This window comes from Macadamia integrifolia, chromosome 2 (assembly GCF_013358625.1).
Source record: "Macadamia integrifolia cultivar HAES 741 chromosome 2, SCU_Mint_v3, whole genome shotgun sequence".
Classification (NCBI taxonomy): Eukaryota; Viridiplantae; Streptophyta; class Magnoliopsida; order Proteales; family Proteaceae; genus Macadamia; species Macadamia integrifolia.
Genome location: NC_056558.1, coordinates 41115010 through 41126001, shown reverse-complemented (window position 1 = coordinate 41126001; position 10992 = coordinate 41115010). Strand labels below are relative to the sequence as shown.

Here is a 10992-nt window from a genome sequence, read left to right as displayed (position 1 = left end):
CCCCCCAAACCCACACGCTCACAAACGCACGTAACACCCGTAAGCTGTCCATCAAGGTGAAAGAATTGAAACAGAGATGATCTGCTTCATACTCTGATCAAATTTATACAGTTTGGAATTGGCCAAACATTGTGTTCCGAAGATTTCAAAACTGTTTGCAGACACAGAGAAATCTAAGAATGATGTTAGAGATACTCATTCATAAGCAATCAAGACAACCAAGCACCAAAAAAATTATTCAGTAACTTCATCAAACAGTAAGAAACGCCACTGATTTGTGATAAATCCAATGACACGAACGTACAAAATGACTTAGAAAAACAAAAAAGGTAATAACAAAGGAACCTTATCAGCAATCTTGGCCTGCTTCTCCATGGACTTCGTCTGCTGCATTTGAACGAAAAGAAGCTCAGAACCCCCAGCTTTAACATTATCCTCCTCATCACCGAAGCCTTCCTTAATCACCACACAACTATCCTTCCCGCCACTTGCCCCTGCTCGTATAGTCGGTAAACAAGAATGATAACGATGTGACCTCCGAGTCGAGCGTCTCCCACTCACTCTCCTTGTTCTAGACCTCCAAGAAAAGGAAGGAACAGCCGCCATTGCTGCAATGTTTCGAGCTCCAACACACTCCATCACTACCACTGTTTTATCTCTGGTTCACAACCTTATCACTCTCTCCCCCTTGCATTACTATTCTGTCAAATTCAAACAAAGAAAAAGACTATAAGAGGAACGGACGGTGTTGTGTCGGAGTGTTGGATGTGCTGTGTTTTGGAGTTGGGACTTGGGAGTGTTAGCAAGCAGAGGAAGTTGTGAGCCATCCTTAAGTATTCCACGTGGCAACTCTTCATTAGCGGGAAATTTAGAAAAGGTTGCTCAACTGGATAGTATTCTTCTAATCATAGGCGGTTCTGATGAAAAGGAGATAGGCGGGGGCCGCGTGGCTCCTAGTTGGCCTTTTTGGGTCAGTTTCGGAATGGACCCAGGTTCTATATGTGTAGCCATGAACTCCCGACCCAAAACCTTTATTTTGGAATCTTTTTTGGGTCGAGATGGAATGGACCCAGGTTCCATTAGTTCTAGCATGACCTCTCCGACCCAAAGCCACTGGCTTGGAATCTTTACTGCCGCCTACTGGATAAGGTTTTAGTTCACGGTATTGTACCCAAAAGGTTAAAACCTGGCATCGTTCACCGGGGCTTCCCCGCTCCGGTTGCCGGCCCCCTTTTTCATCAGCTCATCAATTTTCTTGACCTTTTGGCATTGGGCAGACATCAGCCTCCAAGTAGTTCGTATTTTCAGAGATATGTCTATTTCATTGAGTCTCTCTATCGATTGGTTTTAAAACTGAGTCGATACCAATATGTATCAGTCAGTGTTGATCCGGAATCAATCGAAACATCTGGGAATCTCAAAACGATATGTACCAATATTATATTGGTATCAATCATGGCCGATACTAAAACCATACTAAAACCTAGCTGCCAGGTATACATACAGGGTATGGCAAGCCCATACATGCCATGCAATGTGAGGAAACGAACGGTGTTGTTGAAACTTGCAAAGTAGTATACTGTATTGCAGAAAAATCATCAAGAGACGACAGTGTATGGAGATAGTGAATCCCGAAATGTCTCCTTGGGCCAATAAGATCATATTTTTCACTTTTAACGTGGGAAACATTAGAATCTTGTTTGTTTGTTTGTTAAATATTGACGTTACTCTTATTCTTATCATGATAATAAATCAATTGTTTATTTTCATATTATGAGTTCAGGGATCTGCCCAAATTATCTATTTATCGATGATTACTTATGTACAATATGTTTTTTTATGAAACATAAGACCATGTTTACTTGACGAATAAAAGTGGAAAAAAGTGAAATTATGAGAAACTTGCCCTTGTTTCTTACAAGTTATCATAAATATGAGTCTTTGAATAAGTGGGGTGAAAAACTTATCAGAATAAGTCATTTAATGAAATAATTGTTATTTGCATGCATATGTGGTACTTAATTTTTTCCATCCCATTCTTTATTTTTTAACCCAATTATCAACCCATGAGATACAAATCACTGTAACACTCATAAAACCCAAAAGAAAAAATCCAAAATAAAGATTATATTCTAAAGATCGATAATCCCAATTTATCCTCTCGAATAATGTTACTAATATTAAATGGAAGAGAATTATCACAATGAAAATCCGAATTTATAGTAAATTCACATTTAAAGTTAGCTAACCACTACGCTACGTGATTGCTTTTCATAAATGAAAAGGAAATGTGAGCATTGAAGGAATCGCCGAGGTTGACTACTTCTTGAAAATCATATAAAAGTTGGTGAGGCCCCATTCACTTTCAAAGTTATGGAAAAGTTGTTTTGTGTATATCTCTATCCTCGTCATATTTCCTTTATTTCCCATAGAATCTCACCCCACTTTTATTTCCTCTATTTCCCATAAATTTCCATTGCAACTCTATTTCATCTCTTTCCCATAGAATCTCACGATCACTAATAATTATATATTATATTTTGTTATTTCCTTTCCTTATCAACATTTTTTTTTTTTTATAACAAAAAAGGGTGCTCCACGATAGTAATCATAGCCCCTAGGACAAGCCCCCGTACAGTAAGCAACGTTTCCACAAGACCGATGGGCAATAGTGAGCATAACAAGACTCGAACCCACAACCAGCCGACTCGAGCTGTGATGGGTTATTTCCTTATCAACCCAACCCTCAACATGTGGGACTTATCCTCATAAGTTTCCCATCTTTTTTATCCATCAAATGAAGAGGAAAAATCTATTTATTTCTTGACCTCTAAAAAATGGAGAAAATAACACTCCTTGATTGCATGGTATTTCCACCAATGTGGGGGCAATAAGGGGCACATGGCATCAATAGGGACAAGTTTTTTAGAATTCACAAAGGCGATGGCATCCGCCCTCTCATTTTGTCACCGTATGAGTTTGGACGCATGACCATGCCACAAATGAACATTCATTACCCCATATTTTGGCTTGAAAGTTTGTAACTCTACTGGCCTCAAAATAGCATTAGACCACGAGTTTGGATCATTTATTCGTATGTGTATGGATCAACTGTATATATACGCTTCACGTTGTAAGAACAAAAGGTTTTCATTTCTCGTCCTCTCGAACGTTCTTACTTTAGTTTTTCGTTCCTTTTCTCTATGTTGCTAAATGTTCGAGTATTTATAGGTTGACGAAGAAAAAAAAGGGGCCATGGGCCACGGTTGCCTCGGGTGGGGTGTTGTTGAGTTGAGGGGCAAGGTGAGGGTAGGGTAGGAATAACTTGGCATGGGTGGGGGCGGGGGCCGCAGCAGGGGCGGCGGCAGGTCAAGGGTAGTACATTGCTAAGGGAGAAAAATGCGAACAAGAGAGGAATGCGGGCCGTTGTGAATAAAGTTGGGAAAGGACGGCTTCTGGGAACAAGGATAGAAGTAATTTTGTTTTCCGATTAAGTAAATTTTTCTAAAAGAAAAGATTACCATGAGAAGGATGAACCGATGGAACATGGTTTTAAAGGTTTTAAAACTCAGGATCAATTTCATTAAATATCAATAGGGATTGGATGAATTTCCAGATGGGGAGAGGGAGATACATGTGACAAAAATTGATCCTTAGATCATCCACTCTTAGCACTTGCTCTTTAAGCAAAGACTGCACCTAATGTGCTATGCATTGGATCCATAAGATCAAATGGATTCACCATTGTTTTATACCTTTTGACTCTTACATTGTACCAGTGGAATGGTATTGAATCAGTCAAAAATCTAGATTAGTTTTGACCGATAACAATCTTATCTAGGCGATTTCAACTCATTCGATTCAATTTGTTAAACTATAACTTGGAATGGACCATGATTGTGTGTCACCTGGTCCTAGTTTATGTAGTTCTCATACATTCCTTATTTTTTTTTAAACGTGTAGTGAAGAACGATCTACTTGGATGATACGCATCACAAGATGTGGTGGATGCGAAACGCCTTATGTGTTTGGAGAGAAAAAAAGTACAAAAATTTGTACTATTTTTCTTGGTTTTAAAAATTATCATTGTGTTTGGTATGTCCTTAACCAATAAAAGATTTTTTTCTTTTTTTTTTTTAATGTCAAACTTCACCTTGAGAATGGGTGAAGTTTCTTTTTTGATTTAAAAAAAAAAAAAATCTTAGTTAAAACACAGCTTGCCAAGAGAAGCAAACAAAATAAAAGAAAAAATACAAGAAATGTACTATTTTCTTGATTTAAGAAATTTTCTTGTGTTTGGCACGTCATGAACTAAAAGATGAATCTATTTTTGAATTTTAAAATTCACCTTGAGAATGCTGAAGTTTGCTTCTACTACAAAAAAAAAAAAAAAATCTTACCTAAAACATAAGAAAAAAAAATTCTTTTCTTTTCTTTTCTTCTATTGGTAGCCAAATGACATAATTTTTTATTTTCTTACCATTAAAAAAAATTTAGAAAAGAGAAGAAAATAACAAATTATGTCTATTTAACTACCAATAGAGAAAAAGAAAAGAAAAATTTTTTTTTTCTTGTGTTTAGTCAACTCTTTTAGGAAAGACTTGAATATAGTTTTTTTATTTTTTGGTCACCTTAAGTAGCTTTTGTATTTCATTCATCATTTTATGGATAAAATTATTTGCTGATGATTTTTTTTTTCAATAGAAGAAAACTTGTGAATTTTGAATTTCAAACTAAGAATCTTCTCAGGATATACCAAACACAATGAGAATTTCTTAAACCAACAAAATAGTATAATTTTGTGCGTTTTTCTTTTCTACTCTTGGCTATCAAACACAACTTAGTGTGAGGAAAGTCTTTCTTTCTTATTCTTTTATTTTTAAAGGAAATATCACTCTCCTCTTTTGAACTATGTCGAAATATCAATTTGACCTCACATTTTTCCAAAAATATCACTCACCTCCCTTCCAAGAAAATATTCTATCTATCAACGCCAACGGTTAGAAATCGTTATTAAGTAAGCTGATTTTTTCTCTTAATGCCAAAAATATCCTCCTACATATGAAATACCCGATACACCCTTAATGAAATAACCACTCTTCCCCAAACCAGCGATGAGCCCTTCTTTCTCCATCCCTTTAGTCGCCGATGAATTTCTGATAAAGGATATTGGACACCAACCCAACAATGGCTTCAGCCCCAGTAGTAGTAGTAGTTCCTTTCTCAGTACTTTTCTTTGCTCTCTCTCTCTATTTCTGTGATGTTTCTGCATCAGTTCTGAAGGGCAAGGGAGATCTGATTCAACAAACATGTAAGCAGATAGATAATTACAAACTTTGTGTATCTCTGCTTCAATCTGATCCTCATACTGCATTGAAGACCAACCTCAATGGCCTTCTTCATATTTTCATCAACATCGCGATTAAGAAAGCAACTAGTAACAAATTGTACGTCGACGGACTACTTAAGGCGGCAAAAGGTGGAGCATCCAAGCAATGTCTTGATACATGCAACTATGCAAGAACAGCTATGTGTCTAGTATTTCCTATCTTCAAGAATATTTACCTGAATTGAAATCTAAGACATGTTGGGCATTGAGGATGGATTTGTCAAAGGCTCAATTGGGTGGTCATCAATGTCAATTTTCAGGTTCTTTCTGTAAATTGAAATTGAAGAGCAGAAATGATGATTTTGATCAGTTGTCTCGATTTAGTTTGAAGCTTGTGGTGCTCATTGATCCAAACCATAAGCCTCCTTTGGTTTAATGATGAAGAGAGACGTATGTAATGAAGATTTTGGATTAATAAAGTTTCTGTTCTCTCAAAAAAAAATTTGAGAGGGAAAGAAATTTGGGAACTGTAGTGTGTACGCGCACGTCTACAACTGCTGCCTGTAATAGTGGAATGGAAAGGCCTCGAGGACCCATTGATCCCTATGTATGTTTGAGCTCATTATTCCTCTTTTTTCTTCTTCTCCTTTGAAACCCCCATTTTAAGGAACCTCGCCCCACAACTGTATTTACTAGTGACTTCCCTCGCTACTGAATGCACCTGTTGCATTCAATGCAATGTGAAATTTATTCTTGAAATAGTAACCCCTCTGCCTCTGTAGCTTCTCTTCACATTATATTCTTGAGTATGAGTCAGTCCCTTCACTTTGTGGAGACTCAACAACCCACCTCGATCAATTAGTGAAAGGGATAATATTCGATTCTTGGGTACCAAACCCAGTAGTATATTTCTCCTCTCTCTCTCTCTCTCTCTCTGTGTATGTGTCTATGATTTCATGATGAGCATTGGACTTGTGGATTTTATTCCATTATTTTTTTCATTTCTTTTCTTGCAGTACTTTGGGCTTGGGGAACATTTCAATGTTGAGTTTCTGGAAGGAGGAGGAGGTGCGCTGGGTTTCACCCATGAGCCGTCTATAGACCTGGAGAACTTGAGATGTGAGGAAGAAAGACTACTCTTCTCCACATTAGCCCAGCACTCACATGAAAAAATGTCGTTCGTTTAGAAGCTACGAGGCGTAGAATCCTCGTCTTTTATAGACCCCAACTTTCAGTTTCTGTTGAGACTGCAGCAGCAGAATCAGGAGAAGCTTGAAACTGACTTCCGGAATCAGACACTGGAATTGGAGAGCTGCATCGGCAATGAGAAGACGCTGTGAGCTCCTTCGGTTCAGTGGCAAAAGGGATGGAGAAAGAGGGCTCATCGCTGGTTTGGGGCAGAGTGGTTTTTTCGTTAAGGATGTATTGGGCATTTCATATGTAGGAGGGTATTTTGGGCATTAAGAGAAGAAAAAAAAAAGGGTTGTTGCGCCTGATAAATCTCTCAACTATTTAAACCTAAAAAGAGGCAACGAACCCTCTCTCCCTTTTGGGCATCCGATGATACTATTGAGTTTTTTAGTGGCATTATGTCTGTAAAAAACGTTTTGAGATATAGGTTTATCAAACACCAAAAAATTCGCTTTTGTTTCTGAAAACGTGAAAAGCCGTTTATGCTATTTCTAGACATAGAAATAACAGAAACATTATTAAATGGTGCCTTAACCTTCAGGCCATTTTACTGGCAATTTGGTTAATTTTATATTCTTATTACCTTTGAGATCCAATGTTGTATTTTAACCCTGGAAATCTATTTTTTGTTTAATTAGGTGATCGCCATTACTGTTGAAGAAGAGGATGATATTAGGAAATTTAAAGATTACACACCCTCCACATCTGGTTATGCTGATGAAGTAAAAGGGTCCTCTGATTCTGCCCCACCAAAAAAGGAGGCATTGGAGCCTGTCAGCCAACCTGAACAGAAGATTGCCAAGCCTACTGAAGCTCCTCCTGCAAAAGATCGTATTTTTGCAAGCCCTCTTGCAAAAAGCTTGGCGGAAGAGCACAGTGTTAGTCGTTTTAGTTTCTGCTCTACCAATTATTGCAAGATTCATTTCTTAGTCCTTATTTTCGAAACAATTGATTCTCATCATGATGACTTTTTTCAAGGGGATTTTTTTTTATATATTTTCTCCTTTTTCCCCACTTTTTCTCTAAGACATTCCTTCTTTCTGAGACAGGTTCCTCTTTCAAACATCAGAGGAACTGGTCCTGATGGAAGCATTGTGAAAGCTGATATTGAAGATTACTTGGGTAATTTTCCCCATTTGTTTTTAGATTACCAATGACTATTCATGATTTATTTCCTCGTTTCGTCCATGACAGTCGAAATTCTGCTAAGAATTTTATATTCTGTTGACTTTAAGGGAATGTGCTGTTATAACTCTTGTGGAACATGGATTTTTTTTTTTTACTGATAATTGAATAGTTTGCATTAAACCACATCATTTTTTTACTTCTAATTTTCATTTTTTCAGAAATTTTGTAGGAACTGTTATTTAACCAACTTTTCTCTTTATCATGTGTTTTTTATAATGTAGCTTCTAGCAAAAAGGGTGTACCTACACCAGTTTCCAAGGCAAAGGATACTACCATTGCAGGAGATTTAGACTACAGCGACATACCCCATTCCCAGATAAGAAAATTGAATGTCTAAAACATCCCTGTTTTATGTGCTGTTGTGTTCAAAATTGAAATTTAATATCTGACACTGCCTTCTTTGCCAGATCACTGCTTCACGCTTATTGCTTTCAAAACAAACTATTCCTTATTATTATTTATCTGTGGACACCTGTGTTGACAAACTTATGGAGTGAGTTTATTTGTTAAAATGTTTTTTCTTCTCTTGTGATCAGAGGTGGAGTTAGCCATTATTAATAATGTTCAATTCATTGTCTCCTACAGTTTGCGCAGCCAACTTAACTCCCTACAAGAAGCTTCTGGTGGGAAACGGATTTCTATTAATGATCTTGTAATAAAGGTCTGATCATTCAACACATTTGGGTAGTTTAATATAGGGATCTTGTGCAAAAATGGTAGCTTTAATCTTATTAAGTCCCAATTCCCTCAATTTTTTATGCTATCGGAAAACAAAGCCATAGAATCTTGCACAATTAAGGAAGTGATTAATGCTATCCTTTTCTTTGGACTGACTGTCTTTGTGGCCTTCTATTATATAGTTGTTACAAATTTATCTTCTAAGCATGTTAATTGTGAAGAATACCTTTACCTGAAGGAATACCAAGATAAGTTTAAATTAAGTTGATGTGTATTCACAGGCAGCTCTCATGGCCTTTGAGCTAAAAGATTGAGTACTCCCATTTTTAATATATATATATATATATATTTATATATTTGGTGTAGATGTCTTTCTTTCTGCAGCATTTGTTACCATTTTATATTGCACCTTTTGGGGTGTTGTTTGGCATAGAAATTTTGTATTTGCAACAGAAAGTTCCTCAGTGCAATAGGTATTGGACATGATTATTCTTAATGAATAATAATGTCTTGCAGGCTAAAACAATTATTCTCTGTGCAATAATAATATCTTATAGGCTATAATTTCCCCATTTATTACTCTTGATTTAGTTACTCCATTTTGTTCCAGAAGTATTTGTTCTGTCCTACCTACTGATATATTTTAACTTCTATGGAACTACACAATTTCAGGAGGCTGCTTTGGCTCTTCGCAAAGTTCCTCAGTGCAATAGTTCTTGGACCAATGATTACATGGACCAAAATCCTCTGTTTTTCCCATCCATGTTTTTCCTTGTTTTGCTACCTGCAAACGAGACACGTGGACAATAAGGAGACCAACGGTCAAGATTGGATGAGGATTATTACATCCGGTGCATTGGTCTTAAAGTTGTCCACGTGTTGCGTTCTGCAAGTAACAAAACAAGAAAAAACAGGGATGAAAAAAACAGAGGATTATTTTCCTGATTACATCCGGCAGTGAGTATAACGTCAGCATTGTGTTATTGTCCTTTATTATACATATACATTTAATAACGGTTGGCTACTGCTGCTGATCTAGGTATCACAATGTCAACATCAATGTGGCTGTGCAGACAGATAATGGGCTATTTGTCCCCGTAATCAGGGTGGGTCATGGAATATATTCAGCAATTTTAAGTAACCCAATCTTCGTTTGCTTCTTTAGTAAGTCATGATATTTGAGAAACCGTACTCTGTATTTGCAGGATGCTGACAAGAAAGGATTATCCAAAATTTCTGATGAAGTCCAACAGCTGGCTCAAAAAGCCAAGGACAACAGCTTGAAACCTGATGATTATGAGGTGATGTTTTGCCTTTTAAGCATCTTGCAACCAACTATTTATAGTTTCTCAGTTGCCTCATATTTCGGTATCTAAATATTGCTCTGCCTATATTTTCAGGGAGGCACATTTACCTTGTCAAATTTGGGAGGGCCTTTTGGAATTAAGCAGTTCTGTGCCATCATCAATCCTCCCCAATCAGGAATTCTTGCTGTTGGGTCTGGTAAGCTTCACAGCTCATCATTGTTACACATGATTTGTTCGTCTTTTTTGTTAGTTTGCTAGGACCAATATTAGTTTTGTTTTAATTATCCGATTGTAATTTGGTCTTGAGCAGCTGAGAAGAGGGTCATTCCTGGGTCCGATCCTGATGAATTGGATTTCACTTCCTTTATGATGGTGACGCTAAGCTGCGATCACAGTGTAATCGATGGTATGTCTGACATTTAAAATTCTTCTGTCATGGATAAGAGCTTTGGTCATACATTGAAATGGTAAAATCCTAAATGTTATGTTAATCTTTATTAGGTGCAATTGGTGCGGAGTGGCTAAAAGCATTCAAAGGCTACATTGAGAATCCAGAGTCTATGTTGCTCTAATTTTATTGGCTTGCCGTACAATTTTGTTAGTAGTTGATGTGAATAAGGAACTTTGTCAGATCCTGAGCATGATTCTTTTCCTGATTTTCAACTTGTTTTGGCATGGCATCCATCATCACGAGCTCGCCTATCTGAGCTTTCTTTAACAGGGTTTTAGGTTGTGGGCTGATGAAACAGGGACTGAGGCATTAGATCCTGCTGATAATAAACCATTTTTGCTCATTTGTAAAGTGTAAAGGCCAAACCCCCCCCCCCTCCACCCACCTCTCCAAAAAAAGCGGGAATTAGCTTAATCTCTTTTTTAATTTGGTGAATAGGTGTGCTTGAATGTGAATTTCTTATTGCTCAGGTGGACAATTGAATCAAATAATTGGCCATTAGGTTCTGTCGAAGTTTCTGTAGTCTAGAGTTTGGCTGGCTTTACAAGCATTCTTTATTTGCTCTCCTTTGGTGAGAAGTGCGAATCTGTTGCGTATGGGCTTTGAGCCACTCAGTTTGGAAGTAGCAAAGGAAATTTAATGCCCTTCTATCTCGCAAGAAATTGAATGTCTCCCAAATGAAAATTCCGGCTTGAGTATAGAATATCCTCGAATCTGTTATGAAAATCTCCCTGAATCTCTTATTGGACTGGAGAAGGATATTTTGGATCTTTAATAATACAGGGCGAGAGTTAATAGTAACACTCACTCTTCCTTTAGTCTAATTATAGTGTCAAATCATTGTGGGT

General features: G+C 37.2%; 2 protein-coding genes across 3 annotated transcripts in view; one reads left to right on the top strand and one right to left on the bottom strand.

Moving 5' to 3' along the window:
- LOC122063297 (lycopene epsilon cyclase, chloroplastic) overlaps positions 1-790 on the bottom strand; it is a 17367-nt gene extending 16577 nt beyond the window's left edge. Inside the window, exon 1 of one of the 2 annotated variants that reach the window (XM_042627023.1) lies at positions 346-790. In XM_042627023.1, the coding sequence (XP_042482957.1) occupies positions 346-639 (294 nt within the window). In that variant the 5' untranslated portion in view covers positions 640-790. The remainder of the gene's footprint in view (positions 1-345) is intronic. The other variant, XM_042627017.1, reaches the window with a different exon arrangement.
- A 4397-nt stretch (positions 791-5187) lies between these two features.
- LOC122065664 (dihydrolipoyllysine-residue acetyltransferase component 3 of pyruvate dehydrogenase complex, mitochondrial-like) lies at positions 5188-10487 on the top strand. Its single transcript, XM_042629495.1, has 15 exons — positions 5188-5447; positions 6346-6397; positions 6583-6665; positions 6774-6777; positions 7159-7398; positions 7570-7642; positions 7930-8039; positions 8116-8201; positions 8294-8369; positions 9059-9135; positions 9426-9492; positions 9592-9687; positions 9787-9889; positions 10004-10099; positions 10195-10487. The coding sequence occupies exons 1-15, from the start codon at positions 5188-5190 to the stop codon at positions 10263-10265; spliced, it is 1494 nt and encodes a 497-aa protein (XP_042485429.1). The 3' UTR covers positions 10266-10487.
- Positions 10488-10992: the final 505 nt, after the last annotated feature.